The 26,378-nt window shown below is 58.1% G+C and overlaps 1 protein-coding gene across 2 annotated transcripts in view; it reads right to left on the bottom strand.

Annotated features, from left to right (window-relative positions):
- The window catches only part of CAMSAP1 (calmodulin regulated spectrin associated protein 1), a 56,032-nt gene that overhangs the window by 6,626 nt on the left and 23,028 nt on the right, over nucleotides 1-26,378 (bottom strand). Inside the window, exons 4-15 of one of the 2 annotated variants that reach the window (XM_059141536.1) lie at nucleotides 20,836-20,916; nucleotides 19,800-19,832; nucleotides 16,765-16,906; nucleotides 9,890-10,029; nucleotides 9,709-9,805; nucleotides 5,977-6,151; nucleotides 5,500-5,591; nucleotides 4,875-4,959; nucleotides 1,806-4,182; nucleotides 923-1,059; nucleotides 431-639; nucleotides 239-341 (exon numbers count right to left, since the gene is read on the bottom strand). In XM_059141536.1, coding sequence (XP_058997519.1) covers nucleotides 239-341; nucleotides 431-639; nucleotides 923-1,059; nucleotides 1,806-4,182; nucleotides 4,875-4,959; nucleotides 5,500-5,591; nucleotides 5,977-6,151; nucleotides 9,709-9,805; nucleotides 9,890-10,029; nucleotides 16,765-16,906; nucleotides 19,800-19,832; nucleotides 20,836-20,916 — 3,671 coding nt within the window. The remainder of the gene's footprint in view (nucleotides 1-238; nucleotides 342-430; nucleotides 640-922; nucleotides 1,060-1,805; nucleotides 4,183-4,874; nucleotides 4,960-5,499; nucleotides 5,592-5,976; nucleotides 6,152-9,708; nucleotides 9,806-9,889; nucleotides 10,030-16,764; nucleotides 16,907-19,799; nucleotides 19,833-20,835; nucleotides 20,917-26,378) is intronic. The other variant, XM_059141537.1, reaches the window with a different exon arrangement.

Below are 26,378 nucleotides of genomic sequence, written 5' to 3'. Positions count from 1 at the left end.
GCCACCACAGGATGGCTGGTGGCAGCAGAGCACACGCCGGAGGCCCCAGTGAGGCGCTGCTGGGAACCGTGGTACTCAGGGACACGGCCGGGCTGACAGGGAAGAGGCAGCCCCGCACGGAGGCTCTAGCACCACGGCTCTGACACAGTCTGCGGGGTGGGGCGGACAGGAGTCCCTGGGAAATCACCCCAGAATCACAGCCCACGACCCCCCATGTCCACCCCACAGGCCCCCTTACCGCTGGGAAGGCGTGCCCCCCGAGTGCACGCTCTCGGGCTCGGTGGTCGCCGCAGAGGCCAGGGACAGGCTAGAGCCCGACTGGGCCCGGCTCAGGTGGTCGGCTGGTGGGAGAGGAAAGCTGCCGCCAGGCCCGCCGCGGCACCCCCCGCCACCACCGCACGAGGCCGCCCCGCGCGCCCCGCCTGCTTACGGGTTGAGGAGCACTTGGTCGCCGCATCGCTGCACGACTCCTCACGGTGGACGGACTTGGGCCGCGGCTTCTTGGGCTTGGCTTTGGGCTTGCCCAGCCCCTGCTCCTCTAAGATCTGCTGCTGCTTCCGGCGCAGGTACTCCTGCTTGATGAGCTCCCGCCGCGCCTTCTCCTCCTCCTTTCGGACCCGGTCTTCCTCCGCTTTCCGCCTGCGGGACCCGCGCCCGCTCACACGTGCTCCCGGGGCTCACAGGGCTGGCGGCCACCGCGCTCCCCACCCTGCGCCGGTCTCACCTGCGCCCGTGCACGCCCGACGCCCCCACCCAGAGGCACCCCCGGACGAGCACCCACAGCCCGGACGGTCACGCACATCAAGGGGGACCAGCCCTAAGGGCGTAAAGCAGAGCCCGGCTTGGCCCCGTGGGGGCGGGATGGGGACAGGCCGGGGGAGGGAGGCCCGAGCAGGGGTGCGGGGGGGGGGGGGCGGCTCACCGGGCCTCATCCCTCCGGAGCTCCACCTCCGCCTCCAGCTGCTGCTTCCTCGCGCGCGCCTCCTCGGCCTTGCGCTGCTGCTTCAGGAGGAAGGCCGCCCGCTTCTTGGCCAGCTCGTCCTCCGCCTTCTGCTCGTCCTGCAAGCAGGCCGCTCGCGTCACCGCAGGACACAGCCCCCGCAGTGGACGTGCGCCGACAGTGGGTCCCGGCACGGCCACACACGTCCCGGACTCCCTCACCGAGGATCGGGCCGTCCTCGCAGACATGAGGACACTCGGGAACAACTAGGCCACCCTGAGAACAGCCCCAGCCGTCACCTTCCCACTGGGCCCCGTCTGCCTCGCTTTCCACACAGGAGCTGACCCTGGGACTGACTGCCATTCGCTGACACGTTCCAAGCGTCAGGCACCACACACGGCCTGGCTGCTGGTCAGAGGAGACGCACCCTGTGCCCGTGGGAGAAGTCGTGGGAAACAGCGGGGAAGCTCCCACAACCCGCCTCCCTTTCCACCTAAGAACACACTCAAGGACAGACACAGAGCCCGACAGGAAGCTTCCGCGGAGCTCCCGCTGCTCTCCCGGCCCGGCCCCCACAGGCCCACAAGCTAACAACACCGGCGTTTACCGGATGGTCAGGAAACCATCAAAAGGAACAGAACACTTTTGAGCCGTGAAAACAGCATGGGATGCCCATTTCAGGACCGGACTAAAGCCTCATGGGCACCCGGCCACGCTCGCTGCAACAGGCCGCACCCGCGGGCACTTCCCGCGGAGCCGGGTCCTGGCGACAGATCGTGCAGGGCCCAGCTCTGAGTGTGAGCCTCTGACACACCCGTAAAACCAAAGGCACGAGAGGAAGCCCGCCCCCCGTCCGACAGTTTACCTTGAAGAAGAAGCCGACCCCCGGTTTCTGATCGCCTTCGCTGGCGAGGTCCGCCGAGCTCTGGGGACCCTCCGTCTCTCCATCCTCGTCAGGGGCCTTCAGGTCCGAGAGGTCCACCTCGATGAGACTGGCCTTGCTCCTTGGGGGCTCGTCCGCAGGGACGTTCTCTTTCCCGGACACAGCCGGGGAGCCGAGCGCCGCCTCCTCCACACTGCTACCCAGAACTTCTTTGAGGCCCGCCTGTTCCGAGAGGATGTTTGTGTCTTTGGAAGGGGGCAAGACAAAAGTCCGCTGGTTGTCTTCATCGTGGAGCCTGTGGCTGTCAAAGAGGCATCTGTCGTGAGCCTCGTTTCCAGGCTCCGCAACACTGTCCCAGCCCGGGTCGGAGGGGGGCCGAGCGGGGAAAGGCCGCAGGTGAGGGAGGGTCTCTCTACTGGGCGTGGGGGTCTTGCTGCGGGAGGAAGTCTGCTGTCTGTCCTTGGGCACTTTGAGCTCAGCCGGCCTGCCTGAGCGGGAGTTCCGACCCTGCCCAAGGCGGGGAGGCTTGCGGTGACCTGTCGTCCCGGGTGGAGAGAGCGGCTCCACGAAGTGGATGGCCGCCCTGACCTTCTGGTCCTGGGCGTTCTGCTTCGGGCCCGGGACCGCGGGGGGCTTCATGAGCAGCTGCTCCTGCTGCTGCGAGATCCTCAGGATGGCCTGCTGCAGCGTGCTGATGGTCTCGTTCAGCTTCTCGATGGACAGGTCACCCTCGCTCACGTCCAGCGCCTCGCCGGCGTCCTCCAGCAGGGCGGCGGACAGCGCCTTGCTCTTCTCCAGCTCGGGCAGCGCGGCAGGGACCTTTGCTCTGGGCGGCTGCAGGAGAAGCAGGCCGCCCGCGTCCACGTCTGGAGACACCAGGACGCCCTCCCGGCCCTCGTCCTTCAGGAGCAGCTCCTCCGACTTACAGACCTCGCCGTCGAAGGCCTCGCCGTTGTGCTGGGCGAACTCTCCCAACAGGGCGTCCGGCTTGCGTGGCGGGGGCGCGCCCTCCGCCTTCCCCTTCTTGACCACGTGCAGGAAGGCGGCCTTGCCCAGCTTGAGCCGCTGCCGGGCCGACAGGGCCTCCATCTTCTTCTTCTGCGTCTCAATGGCCCGGCGCTTCTCCTCCAGCTGCATGTGCAGCTGCGCCAGCTCGGAAGCCAGGAGGCTGGCGTGCTCCCGGCTCTGCCGGCTCGGGCTCTGCTCCCGCCTCTGCTTCCACGTGGTCAGAGGGGCCGGGCAGCTCTCGGACGCGTCGGGCGTGGTCTTTTGGGAGCTGCTGGTGCTCGACTTGGTCTCGCAGCTGTTCAGCCTCTGCAGCTTGCGCTCCGCGAAGCTGGTCATCTTCACGCTGCCGCTGGCCACGGAGACGCTGCTGACCTGAGACACCGTGCTCAGGCACGGGCTCGAGCGGCCGCTGGCATCATCCTTGTCCTCGTGCTCCTTCCCCTTCATGTCCTCCTGCAGCTTGGCGGACTCCTCCTCCCCGACACACCTGGCCGTCACCACGGGGGGGTCCTCGCCCACGAAATCCTGCTCCGCTTCCTCCAGGTCTGCCACGTCCGAGTCTGAGTCCTGCCTCAGGATGGCCCACGGCTCGGGCTCGTGGGCACCGGGGCTCCGGGCACAGCTGACGCAGAACCTGCCCTCGGGGTCCTCATCGGCTCTGGTGACGTGAAGGAAGAAGCCATCGGCAGTCTGCCCCTGAGGTAACAGATTGAAACCACCGCTGCCCAGGAGCCCACCACGGGCGTCCCCGGCCACCGGCAGCCCCGGCTCGGTGGGCGCGGGCTCCATGCCCACAGGGAGTTCCGCACAGGAGATAGGGGTGAAAGTCCTACTCAGGTCACGAACACCGTGACTGCTGGGCGCCCTCTTGCGCACCAGGGGCTGGTGGCCCTCGCTGGGCCTCTTGGACGTGAAGCTCCGCGGCCGCCCCTCCCCGTACTCTTCCTCCTTGGCAATCGCCTGCTTCTCTTTGGCGGGCCGAAGCACGGCCGGCATCAACGGCTCCAGGAAGAAACTGTCAGGCGTACTTTCTAGGGCATCCGCCAGCCTCTGGGGAGACCTGGCGCTTGGGGGCAGGCTCCGGTCACCACAGTGGGGCGCCACATCCGTCCTAATGACGGCCACCAGCTCTGCCTCCTCATCCTCTATATCCACATTGTTCAGAAGGCTCTTCCCATCGGTCTTCAGCCCCGTGGGCTGTGGCTGGTTCTGCGGCGTCAGGTGAATGACATTGGAAGCCAGACTATCCTTACTGATGGAGCGGGCCAGGCTGACGCTGTCACTGGAGCCGGGGTCCATGTCACAGCTGGTGGCGTGATGGAGAGCGAAAGGTGCCGGCTGAGACACAGGCCTGCGATGTGGGGAAAGAAGCCGTTGGACATGCCATTGTCGACACAAGCAGTGACTCAGACACTGAGCGACACAATACTAGTGACAAAAAGACGACAAACTGGAGGTCTAGAGGATTAAGCAAACCCTCTCCCAGGGCAGGGGATGACAGAGACCAGCTTCAGCAATTCTCAAATGTTTCAGTCCAGAACCCCTTTACACCCTTAAAAATCACCAAGGACACCCAATAGTTTTTAGTATATATTTATCAAGATGAAAATTTATCACAGGAGAAATTAAAACTGAGGGATGCCTGGGTAGCCCAGTCGTTAAGCCTTCAGGTCAGGTCATGATCCCAGGGTCCTGGGATCGAGCCCCGCATCGGGCTCTCTGCTCCGTGGGGAGCCTGCTTCCTCCTCTCTCTCTGCCTGCCTCTCTGCCTACTTGTGATCTCTGTCAGATAAATCAATAGAATCTTAAAAAAACTAAAAGTTTATAATATGAAACACTTTTGTAATTGTCCCTGCTGTCCACCCGGACTCCCACGTCTGACTCCAATTCCATCGACCTCCAGAGTGAGGAAAGTGCAGAAGGGTCCAGCGCCATCAGGAAACAGTTCTGCCCCGTGGACCAGGGATGGAGCCCATCTGGAGAGCCACTGTGCTCGCCTAGCGAGCGCGTCACACACAAGCGAATCTGACACGCGGAGCTCACCTGTTCTTTTTTTCCGACCACGCTAGTGCTGCACCGCGGGGCTGAGCGTCGACTCGGGTTAAAGAACTGGACCGGTGTCTCTGATCTGCGTGTGGGGAGAGCGGGACGCTCGGGGTTAAGCAACTCATTTTATAGCATCTGAAATTCTTTCAACATAATGACCATTTCTTAAGCAAATGCGCCATAGTGCAGGACACAACTGCCCAAGGAAAGCAGAGCATCGCGATGCAAATTTCGGGAATTCCAGTGAGTGACACCAAGCTCAGTCATCAGGCCGCATCGCGACCCGGAATAACCGGACCTCAAGTAAACATCGACACACACACGTTCCTGCCTAGCGAACACACAGCGATTTTCCGTACACTTCATATCATTTATAAAGGCTATAAATTATAAACATATGTAAACATATAAAACATGTTTTGTATAAACATGTTTACATTAAAAAAAACATATAAAGACTATAAATTCTAAGGAGCATCCATACAAATTAAAATGTATTCTACTGTAACCTTTCTAACTAAAATAACCACATCACAGCAGGAACAGTCAACTGAGAACGATCTTTTTAATAAGTTACAGGAGAAAGGACAAAGGGCGGGTGAAGGGGAAATGGGGCTCTTACCGGGCGGACCCTCCCCCTGCACGGCCTTCTGCTGTCTCTGTCTCAGAGGCAGTAAAGGATGGGACGGACTGAAGGCAGAAGCCCCCTTCCCCCTAAACAGGAGAGAACAGGCACAAGAGTCACTGGCTTGTCAGTTCGCAAGGTCAACAGCAAATACAGTAAACTCAAGAGACCATCACAGGCTCACAGCAGTCCAGGAGAGAATCGTAGATTTTTGGGGAAAAATTAATTATTATAAAAACAAGCCCAAAAAGTACCCAAAATGTCCAACCTGAGGTAAATATCCCAAAACTGCAACTCAGGCTCACAGGGACCTGTGGCCCCTCTGCATGCCTGGAGGGTCCTGGGGGCAGGGGGCTAGACCAGCGGAGGCCCTCCCACGGCCAACCCCCCAGCACCTTCTCCATCACCCCTTCGGAAAGACGCTGCAACTCAAGCTGCCAAGCAACTACAAGAGGCGGACAGGCTGGGACTCACAGATGCTCAGGCTCGTCGTGCACGCGGTGCCTGTGGCCGCCCTCAGCTGGCGGCTGCGTGGGCAGCTGCGCGTCGGCGGGGCTCACCGCTGCGGGGCTGCCCAGGAAGCTGCGCTTGGTGGCGTTGGAAATGGGAACGGGAGGCCGACTGCTCTTGTGGTGTGACACTGTTTTAGCTGCAGAAATCACAATTTACAGAAATGTTCACGTTATTTACAGTTACATGGGCGCCTGGGTGGCTCAGTGGGTTAAGCCACCGCCTTCGGCTCAGGTCATGATCTCAGGGTCCTGGGATCGAGTCCCGCATTGGGCTCTCTGCTCGGCGGGGAGCCTGCTTCCCTCTCTCTCTCTCTCTCTGCCTGCCTCTCCATCTACTTGTGATTTCTCTCTGTCAAATAAATAAATAAAATCTTTAAAAAAAAAAAAAATAAATAAAAAAATAAAAAAAAATAAAAAAAAAAAATAAATAAAAAAAAAAAATAAAATACAGTTACTTAAAACATCAGCAAGGGGGTGCCTAGGTGGCTCAGTGGGTTAAGCCTCTGCCTTCAGCTCTGGTCATGATCCCAGGGTTCTGGGATCGAGCCCCGCATCGGGCTCTCTGCTCAGTGGGGAGCCTGCTTCCCCCTCTCTCTGCCTGCCTTTCTGCCTACTCGTGATCTCTGTCCAATAAATAAATAAATAAATAAAATCTTTTCAAGGTAATAAAACATCAGCAAAAAACACCTAAAAAAAAATCCACAGCTTTTTTAAGAACTAAAAATTAATGCAACTCTTACCTAAAACAAACTTGTCCAAAATACTGGTTTCAAATCAATGAGTGTATTTTGTGGTAATGAACACTGCAAACGTGATGGCTACGAAAATGAAAAGCTACACCACAGGTTAGAGCAAGAAGAACTGAAACTGGTGGGCATGTCTCCAAACACCACCAAGCCGCCACCACCACCACCACGGGCGCCCTGCCACTGGCTGCCACGGTGGCCCCAGACTCAAGACAGCCCGGGCAGCCCTTCCAGCCCCACCTGCTCAGGGTGCAGAGGGCGGTGCCCCCCACACACCCTAAGAGGACAGCAGAACCCCGAGTCACCCCATCAGGGACGGAGAAGATCAGCACCCGTGAAGGGCCTACAGACTCTGGACTTGCAGCCCCCTGGCAACTGGACAGATCCAGGCCCAAGTTTGGGGGGGAACCCACCGGGGGCAAACCCTGCACCGCAGGGCCTGTGATGAAGTGGCCCTGGGAGTGCCAGCAGGGAAACAGAACCTCAGAGCTAGAACTAGGGGCGCAGGGGTCAGACAACCATCTGAGGTCAAACACAAGACACCATCTCGCCGCCGTGAAGGAGGGTCCTGGAGCTCACACGGCGACCAGACCACAGCTCCTGCCGGGGAGCACAGAGCAGGCAAGGGCCCCTCCACAGGCCCAGGTCCCACAGCTCCGCAGACCCTCGGCCCTGCAGGCGTCAGTGGCAGGAAAAGAGCCACAGGGTGCCAAGTCCCAAGGGGAGAAACATGGGTGACAACCGCGGACGCCGGCTGCACAGGGCCGCGCCGCCCACCACAGGGAGCCACCCCCTCCACACACCAAGCCCTGGGGCGCCTGGGGGGCTCTGTCGGCGAAGCGTCCGACCCTCAGCGTCGCCCAGCTCATGATCTCGGGGCCCTGGGATGGAGCCGCGTGTCAGGCTCTGTGCTTGGAGGGGGTCTGCCCAGGCTTCTTTGTCCCTCTGCCCCCCCCACAAGCGTGCACACACTCGCTCACCCTCTTTTCCCCAGATAAGGACGTCTTTAGACAAACCAACAAAGCAACCCGGCACACACTGGGCACGGCGGAGACCAAACGCCTCGGCCACAGGTCACCCAGGACAACGTGTCCTGAGCAGAACGCCGTCACACGCTCCCAGTGAGGAGGGCAAACCGGCCTCCAACCACGCCCAGAAGCTGTTGGTGCCTCCGGCTGTGGGCGACGTCCGCCGCGGCCCCACCCCAGCTCCTGCCCGTAGCCACGGCACGGCCAGCTGGCAGAAAAGCCCGAGCCTGGCAAACAGCACGTCAATTCAGAATGTGGACTAGGCTGCCGGCCGCTGCCAACTGGGCTGCCCACGGACCCCACTACGTCGGCACAAAGGCCTCGCGCATGGACGAGCCAGAGGCAGAACCGGGCCTGCACCTGGAAGACGAAAGGTGGCCCACAGCCCTGCAGAGGAGACCCAGTGACCACTTGGTGGCATGTCAACTCCACCAGACCCACCATGAGGACGTGGGAGGACCAGTGACAGCTGTGAGCAGACACACGCAGTCAGCCTGGAGGACTGCCTGGCACCCACGCGGCCAGTGCCAGACCAGGACATGCCCTACAGAAGAGAGGGGTCACGTGGGTCCCACAAGCCAGGCCACAGCCCACAGGCAGCCTCACACGTGCCCCCTTGCCCTGCACGGCTGCCTGCACGCCTCCCTCCCACTTCTTCTGAAAAACCACCACCCCCTTCGGAGGCCAGCTCTTCCGGCCAGAGCACAGGTCACAACACCGAATGGTCACCACGAGGCATCTCGTTCCCATCAGCACCGCTGGTGCCGGCCGGGCTCCATACACACTGCTGGGAGCTGGGGCTCCCAGGAGAGCACAGCAAGGACCACGGTGCAGAGAAGGGTCACGGTCAGGGCGCGACCTCACAGGACACCACGGGAAGGAGGCCAGTGAGGTGGCAATGAGGATGGGGCCGGCTGGCAGGGGCGGGACAGGCTCCGGCCTCTCGGGCAAGAGGGGACGCACAGGCCCTTGAGCTGCGGTGACCCGCCATCCCAAAAACAAAAGGGGAGAGAGCTGCACCTGCATTCCCGCCCCAAGCCCTGGCCCTGCTCGACTGTCTTACTGCCAGTCTGGTGGGGTGTCCGCCCAGCAGTGGTGTTTCCAGTGCTAAGTAGGCTAAGCCCTTCCCTGCAAGGTTACCAGGCGTCTGCAATACGGCTTTCTTAAACTCCCTATTCCAGTCTCTTGCTCATTTTTCTGTTCTTTTTTCTTACTGATATGCATGAGCTTTTATATACTTCGAGTACCAGGGACACGCTCCGGGCACTGGTCACGCCAGACGCCAGGGACACGCGCTGGGCACCAGGATGTCAGACAGCAGGGACACACTCCAACAGCAGGTAACTGTTGTACATATCATAAACACCTTCTCCCCACTGTGACTTCTTTTTTTTAACTCTTTACTTTCTTTCAATGAAAAACACCTTAATTTTAATACATCAGATTTCTATTTCCTTTATAGCTTTTTAGATCCTCAACAAGGAACCATGTGGACATGGAGATGCTCTTCCCCCTCCCTGGATTCCCAGGGTCCTGGCTGATTCCCAGGGCTGGCAGATTGATCCTAGATCACAGTCAACAGATGTTTCTCCTTCCTCGTGGGCGAGAGCAGAGCCGTACACCCCCCTCCAGGAAGGCTAACCAGAAGCCCCAACAGCGCTTCTCCAAATATGCTGGGATTCTGATGCTGTGGACAAGCACAGGCCCAGAGCAGAAAAGCTCGTGCAGTGACCACCGCGGGCCACAGCGCAGCAGCACACGGCAGCGAAGACGGCCGCCCAGGGCTCCGTGTTCCCAGGAGAAAGCAGTTAAACACAGCCTTGTGCAGAAAGGCAGAGCCCCGTGACGGGCGCCTTCCTGTCGCTGTACCTGGCAGCTCGGACAAGACCACCATCTCCTCCCAGAAGGCTTGCCACTCACCGTCCTTCAGTTCCTGAACATCCCTGGGCTGGACGAAATCCGGTTTGACGTTCTCAAACCACCAGAAGAGCTCGGCGATGAAAACCATAACGTTCGGCTAAAGGAAACAAAACCAGGCACACAGTAAGCAGCTTATTCATAAATGGGTTTAGAAACTGCGTCTTTACTAACTCACGGTCACCTTCAGCACGAGGGGAGCATAGAGCATGTCCTCCAGCGTGAGATAGAAGCATCTGTTGAGGTACTCGTTGGCGAACTCTCTCAGAAGCCGGATATTGTACAGGCTGTCGGCCATGGACGTGACCTCCTTCAGGCATATGTCTGCCGGACAAGACAGGAGTGGCTGACCCTGGGGATACTCTGCTCCCAAGGTGCGCGTACACGCCTGTGTCTAATTCTGCCCTGAACACATGCTGAACGGAGGGAGTGCAGCTGTGAAAGGGCAGCATCACGGACTAAACGTCACAGGAAATGTAACGAGTGACACTAAGTAAACGTCACAGGAAATGTAACGAGTGACACTAAGTACAGTAAGCAAACACTCAACAAAGAGATCCGAGAATCCCCAGGACCTGAATTTAACTGTTAACACCTAAAATGCGTAACAGAAACCGTCTGGGATTTAAGACGGGCTCCAAAACGGACAGCGGCAGCACCCCGTGGCTTCTCCAAGGGCCTTGCCGTACGAAGCTGGCGAATGTTCCACTGCGTCTCCTTCGCCAACCGCAAACCCCCTGCGAGACGTGATCTCCCCTAGGGGGTGGGGACAGGGGTACCAAACGGGAAATGTCAGGCTTTCCAAGGAATAACAGCAAATACTTCTAATCACACACACACAAAATCAGGAGACCACATGCAGCAGCAATCTCCCTCCAGCAAAGCGGCTGGGGACCGCCGGCCACTGGCATCCAGGGCAGGACAATTTCCCAGGTATGCGGCTTTACAGGATGCCAGACCCTTCCAGCGGTCAACTCACACACGGGCCCCCCCACCCCGGAGTCTTGAGTGCTGGGGCTGGGGGGCGGGGGAGCGGGGGGAAGACAGCTGCTCTCCAGCCAGCGTGGAAGGAGCCGAGCCGAGCACTATGGGAGCCCTGCCCGCAAGCTCACACACACAAGAATGCCAGAAGTAGAACTTATTTGAAAATAACTCTTTTCAAGAAGCCACCGCCAAGAGTTTGGAAGCAGGACAACTGAGATCTGCGTGCGCCCCCCTCGCAGAGGAGCCCAGCCTGCCCCACGCCTCCAGAGAAACCCAGTAACTGTGAGCGCCGGCAGACCTCAGAAGCGCGTCCCTTATCTTAAGTGCAGATTGTAAAACTGACAAATGCAGGGACCGGATCCCAGAGCACCCGCACGCAGACGGGAGAAGCGATCACAGCACACCTTATCTGATTCCGGTCTTCTCTTCCAGTGCTTGAATCCCACAGACAGTCTTGAAGCCCACCCCCACCGCGCGCCCAAGGCTGCGGCTCTCTCCGGCTGCGGCACCCGTGCCCACACAGGTGTCCATGCACATGGCACCACGACCCAGCTTTCTCCAATGGACGCTCTGGGTAACACAGGCCACCTGCCATTTTGCAGCCTGTCTTTCCCCAAGCTCAGGTTTACGTTTCCCCGTCTGTCTGTGTGGGCGGGAGATTTCAGTCCTGCGTGTGGACAGCTGGCCGGCGTCCTCCAACTCCCGCTGCTACGCCGTGAGAACCAACTCTGCGCGCAGCTCCTGCGGCTCTCCAAGAGGCAGCGGGGGAAGCAGGAGCCGCGCTCCGCACACCGGGCCACCTGCTCTCGGCTCCCCCCTGCCACAGCTGGGCGTTAGCCAGCCTCGGAGCTCCCGCCACCTGGACGAGCGTGAGGTCCCCCTTCTGAAATGGCACCTCCCTGACCACGGGGGGCATCCCTGACGTCCTCCGCGACGCCTGTCCCTTCTCCGCGGGCTGCTCCTTGTCCTCTCATTTGCAGACTCTCCGCTCACCATGGTTACGGCAGGACGGAGCAATGACCCTTTGTCTGTTGGTCCCATCATTTTCTCACGGATTATCATCTGTCACTTCATTTTGTTTACAGTGTTCCTTGGTCAGCGCCCTGACCTTCAATATGGTTAAATGTAATAATTCTTTCTATCGCTTGTGGTTGTTTTGTAATTTCAGTAATTCATCCCAACGCTGATGTCCAAAAAATATTTTCCTATTTTTTTCTTCCCAAAATCCTCTAAGTTTTGTGTTTCAGGTGTAGGTGTTTCATCCCAGGCAGGGACTCCCACCTCAGGTAGACTGAGACCTCACGGCCTCCCCCCAGGTGGCCACCCGTCCCCGGCACCAGGCGCCTCCCCGGCACCAAGCCCCCAGAACATGGCCGGTCCAGCTCCTCGGGGCCACTGGACTCTCCCAGGCCCAAACCACCGGTTTGGCCAATGTAAAGTTCAACAAAACCTGGTCTTCATAGAGCCAAGTCCCCACACTCTGATTCTTCAGAATGACTTGTCCGAAACCCCGTCACAAGCGCTGGACCAGCAAGAACTCGAGCCCCCGAGTCAGACCAACACACAGGCAGGGGCAAGAAGGCTCGTCACTCCCCTCAGGGGCAGGCTCACAGGCAAAGAGGAAAGGCCAGAGAGAGAAAGCCGCTGACGGACATGACCACCAGCAATTTGAAGTCTGATGAGAAACAGGCTTCGGTCTCAGAGCCCCTTCCCCAAATGACGAATTAATGAGAAAGCAATCCTAGCGGTCTCAAACTGGAGAAGCCTGGGGACACCTCCTGAACCAAGCAACCCAAGGGGCCACGACACCAGCCTACCCTGGGAAGATACACCACTGCTGGGGCATTCTTGCTAAAAATGCACGCCCAGGATCTCAGCAGGAGGGCCAACGGACAAACCCAAACAAGGGACGTTCCACAAATTAAAGGACCTGCTGTACTCTTCAAAAGGTCAAGGCCGAGAAAGACAAAAAAGACTGGGAACCGGCTCCCGACGATGGGACACCACACAAGAGGCCTGATGACCACCTACGGTGTGGCGTGGGCTCGAACCCGCACTGGGAGCGATAGCAAACAGCGACACTACGGCGACAATGGACAGAACGTTCCTGACTCTTGCTGTGAGGACAGAATGCCTTTGTCCCCCAAGTCCTTCTCAGATGGTCCAGAGAGAGAAAATCCAGCGCGGAACCAAGGCAGCGTCTGGAGCAAACTACAGCGGGAGTCCCCGTGCGTCTCCTGTGACTCACGCGCACCCAAATAAACCGCAGTCGAACAGTGGCGCGTCCTTTTGCCTTCGCACTTCCAAGTAAATTGTCACGTTACTTGGTCCCTTTCTGTAACGATTCGTGTACTGGACCGGCAACAAACGAACAATCCGAGGAAATCACGGGTTTTATACTGACTGATGCTTCGCATCTGTGAATGTAGTTAGAAACTTCTTCCAAGCACCGTCAATGGGTCCTCCTTTGTTCAGGACTCAGGGACAGTGGCTCCCGGAGGCAGGGCAGGGGCAGGGCAGGACCCCGAGGCCAGTACCCCGAGGGCAGGCTGTGTAGACGCAGGGGCCCAGCACCGGCGGGCTCCCAGGGCGTCCAGCGGCTTCTCACAGCCTGTTTCCGGCACGTTCTGCAGCCGACCCCCGCCTTCCGGTCCTGTCTGTCCAGACAGGGCCTCTCACTGTTCCCCGTCTTCTCTCCCGCCGTCCACTTTGCTTTTGGACTCTCTTTGCTGGGAGCCTGACGCGGGCCTGTACCCCAGGACCCCGGGATCATGACCTGAGCCGAAGGCAGACGCTTCACCCGCTCAGCCCCGGGGCGCCCCGGCTCGACTGACTGACACGCAGCTGACATTACACTAGCTTCAGGCGTAGAGAAGAGCGAGCTGGCAGCTACATACGTCACGAGACGCTCCCCACGACACGTGAGGTCACCGTCTGTCCCCGCACGAGGCCGCGCCCACACTGCCGACTGGACCCCCGAGCTGTCCTTGTCGCCCCGGGGCTGCTCCTGTGGCTGACGTCCTTACTCTCCCTCCCCGCCCCCCCCCGGGGCAACCACCCACCCACCCCCAGCGTTGACTTGTTTTGTGTTTGTGTTTGTACATCCCACACGTAAGTGAAATCATACACTATCTACCTGTCTTACTTCACGGAGCCTGACCCCCTTTAGGTCCATGCATGTGGTTGCAAAAGGCCAGATTTCATTCTCTTGTGGCTGCGTACTACCCACCCCACCCCCACCCCGTGTGCGCGCCACACCCCCCCATTCACCCCTGAGGCGTGTGCACGGGAGCGCGGCAGACGGACCAGCAGACGGACCGGAGGCGCCGCGGGAGGCAGGCAGCCGCCTGGGCAGGCGCACATCAAGAAGCAGCGTCTCGCCCTCCGGAATGAGACGCTCCCTCCAGGGCCGGCTCTCAGGGCGCCCGGCCACCAAGCCTGCCCGGCTGTGCGTGAGACGCGCGACACGAGAGCTGTGTGGCCCATCTCCTGAGCTGTGTCAGGTCACCGCGGCCTGAAGGAGGAGCGACTGCGCTGGCGGCAGGCATCCCTGCCGAGTCCCCACTGTGTCCCTCCCTGAGTGCGTCTGTCCTGCTGCCTTTCTGGGCTTCTCGGGAGCTAGCGGGTCCCCTTCCCCGGCTTGAGTGCCGCCGCTCCTCGCCGCGCTGTATCCAGGCACTCGCCACTCAGAGTCCGGACGCGGCCCGGCGCCCTCCGAGACCGAGTCCGCACCTCAGCTCCCTGCTGTCGGGGCTGCTGACGACGGAAGGAGAGAGAAGCCACTCGCCGCTCCCCTTCCCTCGGCTTTCTTCGGGCTTCTAGCGCTAGATCAACCTCGTTCGTTCATTGTTTTAAAGTTCTCATTTTCCAGAACGTGCCCTGCGGCCACAGGCCTGCCCTTTCCCGCCGCCCATGGCTGCCCAGCACAAGCTCTGTGCGTGTCGTCCGTTCGCTGGGCGGCGCGGGTACCCGGCACCGACCTGTCCTGGGCGCGGGAGAGATGGGCGGGACGCGCCCCTGGACGGGACAGATGGGAACTCTGCCCTTGGGGAGCTCGCACTGGACACCCCCACTAGGACGGCCATGCATCGTCTTTGCTTTCTTAACATTAAAAATTTTAGAGATCTGAAGAACGATTTCTCCATTGACTGCATTGTGGGAAGAGTATCCGTTCTCTGCAATCTGCCGAGGCTTCTTCTGGGGCCTTAATCAAATCCATTTTCCATAGACACTTCCGGGCTTGCTTATTTTCAAAGCGCAGACCCCGCGCAGTCGTGCACTCGACCAAGCCAGGTCCCTGGAGCCGAATCTTCCCCACCTTCCCCCACTTGTACACGCGCCCCCTCAGCTGCCGTGACTGAACTGAAGGGTGTGACTCCATTCGTGCCTCCTGGACTTTGGTGACTTTTAAAACCCACGCTGATGTGCTGCTGTCAGACGCAACGAGGCTCAACGCGGCCACGTCTTCCCGTGGCTCCACCTCCTCTGTCCCGGGGACTCCCGCCTGCCAGAAGCTCGTTTTGTCTTGCGATTCCGACGCACAGGTCAGAGGGCAGGCCGGATGCACCAGGAGCTGTCTGCACTGCTGAGCCGGAAGGCGGACCCAAGAAACAGCCAGAATGTGGAGGGCGACAGGCATGGAAACCCCCATCGAGGTTCTGAGGCCCAGGAAAGTTCCAGCACACTCTGAACAATCCCGCCCCCTTCTTAGGGTTCCCACCTCTTTTCTAACGTCCTTCCTCATTCTGAACATTCTGTTTCTCGTTCCAACATTCCTTTTCACCCCTGCCTGGGAGTCAGATCTGACAGATGTGCCGTTCCCCACACGGCCCTGCTTTCCCACGGAGCTTGTCTTCAGGACGGGTGGCCGTTCTCTGCGGGCACGTGGGAGCCCTGGCTCCTGGAGGTGCCTTAAGCAGACCCCACCCCCGGCCATGGCCCCAGACTCCAACTAGTGCTAGACTCAGATCAGGAAGAAACTTCCCCCTCACCACACGGGCAACATACAAGTCAACCCCTTCACACCCATGATGCATCCTGGAAGATCTGTTCCCTCAAGAAAGATCACCCCAGCCCCAGGGCCACAGGCTTCCGACAAGTCTCCTCAATCTTTCCAAGGCCAATACACAGGCCTTTCCTTGTCTTTTCCTTGGTCCGATCACAATGCTCCTAAAAACACAGCCCCGAGGCCAGACGAGCATGAGAGGCCTGATGGGCCCAGGGCCAGCCACGACTTTCACTCCATGACAGAGACCCTCTCTGGAACCCAAGACTGCCCCTTTCTTTCAAGCTCAGCTACTGCTTTAGCTACAAACACTATGACATCCACCTCCCCCGTGCTTGAGGCAGAATAACCTCCACTCCATCCCCTGGGGTCCGCGCCTAACACAAATACTTCACCGGTAAGGGAGTCATCTGGGCACGCTCCTGGCCTGCGCCTCCCTCCCTCAGAAAGAAGGAAAGATGCTTAGCAAAACCTAAACCCGAATTCCTGTTCCCGCAGCCCCCGCACACTTCCGCTGCCCTGCAGTCCACGGAGCGTCTGCGTCTCCTCCCTACCCACCGGGCTACGTGCACCTAAGAGACACGCTGACCTGTCACCAGCAGGACGCATGCGGGAGCCACTCAGAAACGCACCCCACACTTGCCGCCCCCCAACTAGGCTCTAGATGATTTCAGTTTTACTGAGGAGGGCGTGGAGCCCCACGCAGGGCTTGAGCTCACCACCCTGAGATCAAGGCCTGAGCTGAGACGGAGCCACCAGGCCCCCAGTTCTAGATGTTTCAAATGGACTGTAGCAAGACAGACAAAACCCTAACCACACTGAAATGTAAGAGAAGTCACATAAGTTTAAGACTTTACCCAAATACTTCCAAAATCCCATTTCTCCGTGAAATAAAAACGCAGGTCAAGCATAAGCACATCCCCCTGGTCTGTCTGCATCTATCCACAGACATCCTGGCTGGGGTCAAGGACTCCGCGTGCTACGCCCCGGCCCTTTATGCATCTGGCCCTACACACGCGTGGCGCGCCCCGCAGGGCTCGGGTTCCCCCCCGGGGGCGTGCAGCACTCACCGTCCAGCTTCATCTGCTCTGGGCAGTAGTAGTGGACCACAGCCAAGAGCGCGGCCCCGTCACTGCCGTCGCGCATCAGGTCCTCCAACAACGGGAAGTAGGGCGGCTGCCGGGCGGACAGGTGCTCTCGGCGATAGCGCACCTGCAGTCGACAGAAGGAGAACAGTGTACGCGCGCCGCGCCCCCACGACCGCCACGCTGCAGCCCGTCACGTGGACGGCGGACACGATGCCCACTGGATGACGCGGGAACAATGGCAACCACACAGGAAAAGCTTGAATGTCCGGATGACGTGCTCTGCCTTGAACACACATGCTAAGACCCGGGGAGCTGAGCGCCACGGCCACCCTGGGGGACAGCAGGACGCTGCCGGGCTGTCCCACTCTGAGGGCGTGCGAGAGAGGAGGCAGGGTGCGCGGCCACACTCCCGAAAGCCACCCGCTCGGCACGATGAGAAACAAGTTAAATGGTGAGACACTGAGGCTCGGAAGACCTGCCTCTCTGCTCCTGGCTCGGTGGGATCAGCCCTAACCTCAGCTGTTAAGAAAGGGGCGAAACAACACTAACGTACGGTTTGAGAAACTCCCCAAACCGCGTTAAAATTCCATAGACTTCTCATAAACGCAACAGGGCGTCAGGAGACCGGACACGCGCACATGCCCTGTGACAAGCAGGCGGCCACGGCCTCCACCCTCCTGCCTTCTGAGGAGGGGCTGTGCACCGGATCCCGCGCCACCCCCGGCCTGCCGGCACGGCCCCCACCACAGGATATCTGGGGACGGTGTGCCGACACACATGCCACCCAGGGGAGGCGAGTCCACGCAGGCGCCCGTCCCCGGGGTCCCGCCGTGCACGCACTCCGTTTCTTCTGCATCGACCCTCACGGCACAGCCGCCTCGCTCCAGGGGAAGAAAACACACGAGGCAAACAGGAAAGAAAACCAGTCCATCCTGACGACCGCGCATTTCTGAGACTCATGCCGGATTCCACCCGAAGAAAAACCATCACTGAGTAATCAAGAATTTAAAGTTGTCTGAGTATCATTCCCAGCAGAAGAGTCGACACAGCTGGGGCGGGCCGTGCGTCCAAAACTCTGTCCAAGCAGGAACGGTTTCCTCCGTGCCCTTGACATGTGCTCATGGAGACTTTAACTTGTTTCTCAGGGCCCGTGACAGCGGGGACAGCGGGCGGCCACGGGGACAGCCCACGGGCCGGGTTCAGAGCAGAGCGCATGCACCGGGCCAGGCTTCCACACACACGACACAGCACACACGTGACAGACGGAGCACGGCATGCAGCAAAGCAGATGGCGTTGCGTGGAAGACGGATGGCATGGGCTGAAGATTGGGGAAAAGGACTCAACCTCGGGGTCCAAAGAGCTTGTCTCGTTACCTTCAAGGCAGGTCTCTAACACGCCAGGCCACAGAGCGCCAGCGCGTAGTGGCGGAGCCTGCCAGGCCTGCCCGCCGCGCCCCAGGCTCGGCCACACGAGCCGAGCCTGTCCACCAGGCGCTGGATGCGCGGCCCCAGCTACCAGCCTCTATGCGAGGCCGGAAGGGCCACTGCTCCTGACCGCGTCTTTCAGACTCTACAACACTGTCCGCTGGGACTCGCCTTCCTACAGGATGGCTCAATTCCCGATGACATCCTCACTAAGTAACATAACTTAACACTCAGGCCCTTGGCCATCAGGGCTCCAGAAGTGCGGAGACACACAAACTCTCCTAACAAGCTTGTCCTCGTCTTGGTTACAAACGCATCTCAGAGAGAAGCAAAATCCTCCCCAAAGTTGGCCACAAAGCAGAATCCAGCAAACGCATGCGCTGGCCAGCTGACAGCCATGGTGTCTCCCTCATGATAAAACACTACGGACTGGCTGGTCTGAACAATTAAACTGAAGGCACGGGCAACGAAGAGTCTACGGAAAGCTCTGTGCACCACAGCTCCAGCCTAAAGCGCACCACTGGAAGGGCCCCGTGTTTCCCACAGGAACGGGGCAACAAACGGGTTCTGCTGCCTGAGCACATCAGCAAGGGGAGCACAGCTAAAACTGCAGACCCAAATCCCCACTTTTTAACTTTCTTCTTATGGGAAAATTCACACTTACTGTTAAACTGGATTCCAGAAATCCTGAATCTGCTGACCTAATTCAGAGCCTTGCCTGGCCGTCCCGCTCCCCACCCCAGAGTGCAGGGGTGGGAAGGAAGCAGGGGTGCCCCGCACACCCCACGAGACGTCTCTAGAGAGGGACGTCCCCCTCCGCCACGCGAGTGGCCTTCCACGAGGCACGCCTCCTGCAGCCACGCCATGACCCGGGTCACACTCACTAGGAGATGTCACAGTCAATCTCACCGTCAGGGATGTAACATCTTGATAAAATGTCAAGAGTAACCTGGAAATCCGACCGTTCCTTCCTGTGTCTGTGAGACTAGAGATGGGTCCTCTCGTCTCTTTTTATGCTCGTCACGTAAAGAAGTAAACTAAGTGTCGCTCTCGCCAGCAAGAACGACCCGGAGACGTGATGGGTGGCAAGCTTCTTTATTTGTTCGTTTTCCTCTCTCACTTTTTTTCTGTGTTTCCACAGGCAATCTCCCCACTATATATATATCCACCGCCTCGGCCAATCACCGCTCTAGTTACGCGCCCCTCTCCCTGATCGCGCAGTGCGCACGGGCTCACCCATGTCTGCCGTCAGCCAATCAGTCTCGCTTCCTCAAAACCCAGGCACTTCCGCATACGTGACTCCTTGCATTTATTGCATGGCTCTCCACAACTAAGTGTCCATAAGAAGAAACGCCAGAGTCTGCCTATAAAATGACCTAAAAAATCGGGCAAAACCAAGCTGGGTATGGGCTACAAAAAGCCTACTGAGCCCAGAACCGGGTTACGGCTCGCCCTGGAGAAAAGCAGCGCCCATCCCAGGGAGGACCTTTCAACCAAAGGACCAGGTTCGAGTGTGAGCAGCTGTTTAATGGAAGCAAGTGACCGCAACACGAAGGCTGTCTGGTGCGGCTGGGCGCACGGCGTTCACTTACGGGCACTAACTTCCAGTACCACTTGGAGGGGGACTGCTCGGGAAGCAGGGGAGGAAGCAGGAGAGAGTGTCAGCAGACAGGCCCGGCGGAACCGCACCAGACACACCGTCACGCAACATTCACGAGCCGGGACGTCCTCTGAGAGGTAAGGGCTGTCCGGTGCACGTGACCCGGACGCCCTCGCTCACCACACGACTGAGGTGGGAAGTCACAGGCACCTCCACCAACACTAGCCTCTGCGAGAGCAGAGGACACCCCGGAAACTCGGCGCGGGCCAGGCACCACCACCGACAGATGCCAATGGCCACTCGGAGAGGTGCTCAGGGCGTCGTCTGTGCCCATCTGCAGACCAATGAGGCTCGGAAAGTGTGGCCCAGAGCGTGGTGCCCACGGCATTCCCGGAGTCCGGGAGCGCGTGGAGGAGGCGAAGGGACGCCAAGACCACAGACGTGGCCGGGCCACATGGTACACGCGTGTAAGGGATGTGGGTGCAGTCACATGCCTGCTTGGCACAAAAAGTACTATCGCAGGGGGAAGGACAGGACAGAAATGAGCAGAACGGATAATGCAGCATCCGTGTCGCTCCACGGGACACGTAACATCATCTGCCTGGGCTCCAGGCTCTAGACACACCACCGGCCACGCTCGACCTCGTGGGCCACAGAAGGGATTCTCGGGGGCACCCCTGACAGCTGGCGACTTTCTCCTCAACTGGTGGCATCCAGAGGCTAATTCCCAGGTAGCCCTACGCGTCCCCATTCTGAGTTCCCAGTCCCTCCCAACATCTCCCTCTCCCTCCCACGTGACCTACACGACCCCTCACCCTCCCGCCCACCCCCGGCAGGGAGAAACCCCAGTGCGCTGCCACGCCCACCGAGGCACGGAGCTGGTCTGCCGGGAGACCTCGGGGCCTCGCTCCTCCGCAGGGGTGGGGCAGGGGCGCGCCAGTAAAGAGGAAGCAAATAGTACCGACAATTCTTTAAACCCGGAGGACACCAGCGGGATACGTTCGGGAGGAGGTGAACTGGCCCTTTACCTTTTGGTGAGCTGGGCTTTCCAACAACTGCTGTTTTAACTTCACCTCTTTTTCTGTTATCTCCCTCATTTTAAGGTTTACCTGAAGCAGAAGAAAAATGCATTAAAAGGGCGATGGCTTTGGTATCTGCACACCCAAACCTCTGCACCCCCAGGCTGCACCCCCACCCCGCGTGTCCACGGTCCCGCGGGCGCAGGCATCCCTGAGGCCCACCGCGCGGATGCAGGAGTCCAGGGACCCCACGGCACGGCCGCTCCACAGGGAGACCAAAGCTGGCCCGCTGCTCCCTGCAATACTCCATGCCCCTGCCCACCCATGTGATGCTGGTCACCTCACGACAGGGTCAACGGGCCACCTCGGTGAACGCCTGGGGCGCACAGACAACGCAGACTGTCACCACCAGCACAAACCACTGTGAGACCGTGTGGCCGGGACGGCCCACGGCAGAGCCCAGCGGGTGTCCCACGTGCTCCCTGCCTGGTCACACGTGACACCAAATCAACTTTAACCGTAAGATTTAACTGTACACCCCTTAAACAACTAATACAAATGATCAGAAACCAAAGTATTCTCTCTTGAATGATTAACCCAAAGATAAAATCGAAACTGCAATCATAAGATAATACACAGGGGGTGCCTGGGTGGCTCCGTCGGCTGAGTGTCTGACTCGCAGGTTCGGCTGAGCTCATGATCCCAGAGCCCTGGGATCGAGCCCTGAAGCCGGGCTCTGGGCTCAGCAGGCAGTCTGCTTGAGGATTCTCTCTCCCCTCCCCCACCCCTGCATACGCATGTACTCTCTCAAAATGAATAAATGTTTAAAAAAATAAATAAAATAAAATCATGGAGAAAAATACTCATTAATGTTTCAAGGGATATGGTCAAAACTATAATCAGATGAAAAAACACCAAAATGAATTTTTTTTTTTAAGACTTTATTTATTTACTTGACAGAGACGGGGGTGGGTGGGGGGTATAAGCAGGGGGAGGGACAGAGGGACGGGAAGAAGCAGGCTCCCCTCTGAGCAGGGAGCCCGACTCGGGACCTGATCCCAGGACCCCGGGATCATGACCTGAGCCGAAGGCAGTCACCGTGCCACCCGTGCGCCCAAAACTGAGTGTTTTATTAAACAAGAACATGGGCAGAGCATGTGGGTGGCTCAGTGGGGTAAAGCCTCTGCCTTCGGCTCAGGTCATGATCTCAGGGTCCTGGGATCGAGTCCCACATCGGGCTCTCTGCTCGGCAGGGAGCCTGCTTCCTCCTCTCTCTCTCTGCCTGCCTCTCTGCCTGCTTGTGACCTCTGTCTGTCCAATAAATAAATAAAATCTTTAAAATAATAATAATAACAATAGTGATTTTTTTAAAAGGCTAACTGTTGAAAGCAAAGCAGCATGTCTGCGCTTGCAGGGAGTGAACGCCGCCAGCACCACAGAGGCCGGGAAGGGAAAAGGCGCTTCTGACGTCATTTGTGAAACGGTATCGCTTTATCTGAAGTCAACTGCGCAGAAGTAAAGATGCATACTGTAAACCCTAAACGAGCCCCCAAAAACTACTGGATAAAGCAGAGTACTGAGAAATAGTCCAACATAAGCCATAAAAGAAGAAAGAAAAGGAAAAAATGAGGAAAGGAAAAAAAAACTAGAAAGCAGATCTCAAGCCCACAGGTCTCAGGAACCACTTACACGTGACCGCTCTGAACACTTCAGCGACAAGGCCGGTGCTCGTGTTAAAGAGAAAGACGGGAGAGGGGCGCCTGGGTGGCTCAGTGTGGACCCTGGACTCTTGATCTTAGGGGCTTGTGTGTTCGAGCCCCATAACGGCAGGGATTACTGAAAACGAAAACTTTAAAAAAAATAGAATCAAAAAGGGAAGACCGCCAACAGAGCGTGAAGACGTACGAGGAGGAAGGGAAAGGCGCGGCACAGGCGCGCCAGTGGTCAGGAAGCTGAGCGGCTGTGCTTCAGGAGTGGAGGCGGCCCTGGGGACAAGGACCGGCACCTGGACGAGAGACAGACACTCCCTGATGACAAAAGGGTTAATCCATCCAGGAGATACAGAAATCCTAGAGACCGTACCTGTAACAGCAGACCGCAAGGACAAACACAGAGGAGCAGAACCCAAGCCGGGCACCGAGACCACAAGGCCTGTCACAGGCGGCGGGACAGGGCGCCCACAGCCGGGGCGCCCATGGCAGAGCACCCCACAGTGCTGGCACAGCACGCGCCGTGTGCCCTCACCCGCTGAGCGCTCCAGAAAGCCGCTCTGCAGACCGTCAGACCCCAACAGAGTCGGGGCTGACATCGCGGACTCTACTGTCTGAGCACAAGAGAGTGTAAAACCGGAGCCCTGCAGGAGCCCAGCAGCCGCGCAGCCAGCGCAGACCCGGCCCACACTCCAGGTAAGCCACGGGGGGGGGGGGGGGGGGAGGATGCCGCAGGGGGGGCTGCGGGCGGCGCCCCGAGAAGGACAAGCGCCCCAGCACGCAAACAGGGCGCTCCTGCTGGAGAGCTACAGGCTGGCGCGGAGACAGGGCTGTAAGTGCTCGCTTTCTGCCTTCAACCAGAGAGGAGAGCAAAGCGAACTCAAAATAAAAAGGAAGAAAAGTTCAATAGCAAATAAAAGAAATCAGGAAAAATCTAAAGCATGTTTTTAGAAGATCACAGAAGATGACAAAGCAGACCAAACGGAGGAAAGAAACTCAAGTGACAGCAACAAGAGGAGACGTCACTACAGACAGGCACACATTGAAGGGATAATAATTTAATTCGATCATTTAGGTAAAACTGAGATTCCTTAGAAGTCACAAGTCACCCAAACTGACACAGAATTAAATACAAAACCCGAAGTCGGGCAGCATACTTGAACACGCAGCTAACCACAGACTACCTACAAGCGTCTCCAGTCCTCGGGAAGGAACGGAGGAAAGCCGTGGGAAGCTGGCTGCACACGTCCACTCCAAGGGCACCTGGACAGACCAACGAGGCCAAGTGCTGGCAACAGTCAGGGGCACCGGGGCTCCCTCATTAGTGGGAGATTCGTCACTTGCGAAGACACTCCGGCAACCTCCTCCAACGGTCGGTCATATGTCCATGTACTCCTCTGTACGCTACTCAACGAGACGAAAACACACCCCGCCTGTGGACCTGTGCACAGTGTCCCTGGCAGGGTCAGTCACAAGAGACGGACCCTGGGAACAAGCGCGGTGCCCATCAGCAGGGGACCGGGAAGCCACGCTCTGCTCATACAATGGAAGCCTCCTGAGTTCGAAAAGAAAACCGCTGGCAGACACACTAGCGTGGATCGATGTCAGAACCATTTCATTCCACGGAAGCAGCGAGCCACAAAATGAGCACATACACGGGTCTATTTCTATCAAAACCTGAAAGAGCTAACACTAACCCCCACGGAAGAAAGCAGACCAGCAGTGATCTAGGCTATAGCACTACTGTACAGGGGACAAAGGGACTCTGTGACGTGACGGAGATGTCACCTTGACTGTGAGTGTTAAACACACAGCCACTTGTCAAAACTCAAACATACAGCAGTGAAGGTAGGTTTTGTTTGTTTGTCAAAGACTAAGCAACTGGCCAGCCATCAAGAAAAATGAAAAAAGCCACAGCAAGATGGTGCTGGTCCAACTCCAGAACTCCGGACACAGGACAGCTCAGTCACTCACAGAGAGCAGGGACTCTGGAGAACAGCTCAGTGGGGAGTCCCAGCCCGAGGGAGGGCAATCCCCAGGCCCCTCCAGAGTGCCCAATGACCCAGCGGGAGGGAAAGGGGCCTGCTCAGAAGCTGGGGATGTGGGCAAAGCCACAACCTTTCTGAGCACGCGGCCATGTCCGCACACGCTCCCGGCACAGCAGCACCAGCTGAGAGGGAGAACGGGGGCCGGCCCAGCACGGACGCCAAGGGCTCTCCAGATGGTGGTGCGGCAAGGGCCAGCCGGCAGGTAGGCAAGAGCTAGGTGGCAACCACCGAACCACTCAGGCTGGGCAGCACAGTCCCTAGAAGTGATGCCGCAGAGGAAAAAAACCCAGAGGTCGCCGACAGGCATCGACTCCACAGTGGCTGAAAGGGGGGGCAGCACCCAGACACAGAAAGGAAGTGAACCCACAGAAACACGTTCCCAAGTGAAAACAGGCCAACACGGCAGTGAGAAAAGCCAAAATCTGTACCCAAGCCTACTCACCCAGCAGGAATCTGGGGAACACACTGCCGACAAGCACAGCTTCGAAGAAGACCCAGATGTCCTCAGGCATGAAGACTGATGCCGGAGAGAAAGCTCCTACGGGAACTCCCGAGCGCCTGAACCTTGTTAAACATGCAGCAGTTTTCAGTGGGAAGAAAACCCACCCGCAGAAGGAAGGTGGGAAGGTCTCTAGGCCCCCTTCCAAGCCACCAGGCGCCCGAGGACCCACAGCCACTGGAGTCCATGTGGGAAAGGCTTTGGGGACCTCACGGCTCGTCACAGCTCCAGGAAAACCCTGAGTGCAGAGAGCGTGGGGTGCATCTTGCCCTGCATCGGAGCGCACATCCCAGAGGAGCCTCGCAAGCAGCTGAGTGAGCACAGCCCCCGTCTGACACTGGGAGTCCACGCTGGAGCGAAACCGCCGTGAAGCTGTGAGCGCAGCAGCCCTGGCCAGGGCTCAGCACTTGGCCAGCGTCGAAGAACACACAGGAGGGAAAATCGATCAACATAAGAAGCTTGTGTTCACATGGAAATGCTAAGGAACTAGCGAAACATGGAGAACACTGAATAAAAATGTAACTACTGAGCAAGGACAAAGAAAAGTCACAAAAAAAACGGAAGCAAGTATTAACTCCAGGAAAACCAAAGTGCGGCACTCAAGAAAGGGGTCGCGAGCTGTGACAATGTCATTCCTAGTCACAGTTATGTCACCTCTGACTGCAGATCCAACCCCAGCAGGCCACGTGACCACAGGAGGCCGCCAGGGACCTAAGGGGAAGGTCCCATGAGCGAATGCCTACCAGAAGCAGATACGCCAGAAGCAGGGCATTTCTTTACAACAGAGGTTAGTTCCAGAAAACCGCCGTGAACGGATGAAAGTGACGCGGCCGAACCACACGACAACCACCTTCCGCATCGAAGCCACGGCCCACAGGCAAACAGAGGCAACAAGAACCTGGAGAACCGTGTACAAAAACACTGCAACACGGAGGGCAACCCCTAAAATATGTGAAACGTGATCACGTAGGGGAGAAAAGGAATACACCCCACCCCCAAAGAAATATGACCAAAGATGATAAACAATTTACTGGGGGGAAAAAAAAGAAATAGCCAAACATATACCCTATTTTTTAAACTCTGATTTGCCCAGTGAATGAAAACATAAAAGTAAAAGATGACACTATGTTTCACCCTTAAAAATGGCAAGTTCTTTTTCGGTCATCTCCGATCTAGGGGAAGTCACGGAGTAAGATGCCTTCATGGACTAACAGTATGAAACACCAGTCCGACCGCCATACTCAGAACCTGCAGAAACCATTCTAAAGCCTTTAGAAAAAAACCTCACCTAGGTGG

Source organism: Mustela lutreola, chromosome 12, assembly GCF_030435805.1.
Source record: "Mustela lutreola isolate mMusLut2 chromosome 12, mMusLut2.pri, whole genome shotgun sequence".
Classification (NCBI taxonomy): Eukaryota; Metazoa; Chordata; class Mammalia; order Carnivora; family Mustelidae; genus Mustela; species Mustela lutreola.
The sequence above is the reverse complement of the archived record's forward strand: the minus strand, read 5'-3'. Positions and strand labels throughout refer to the sequence as shown.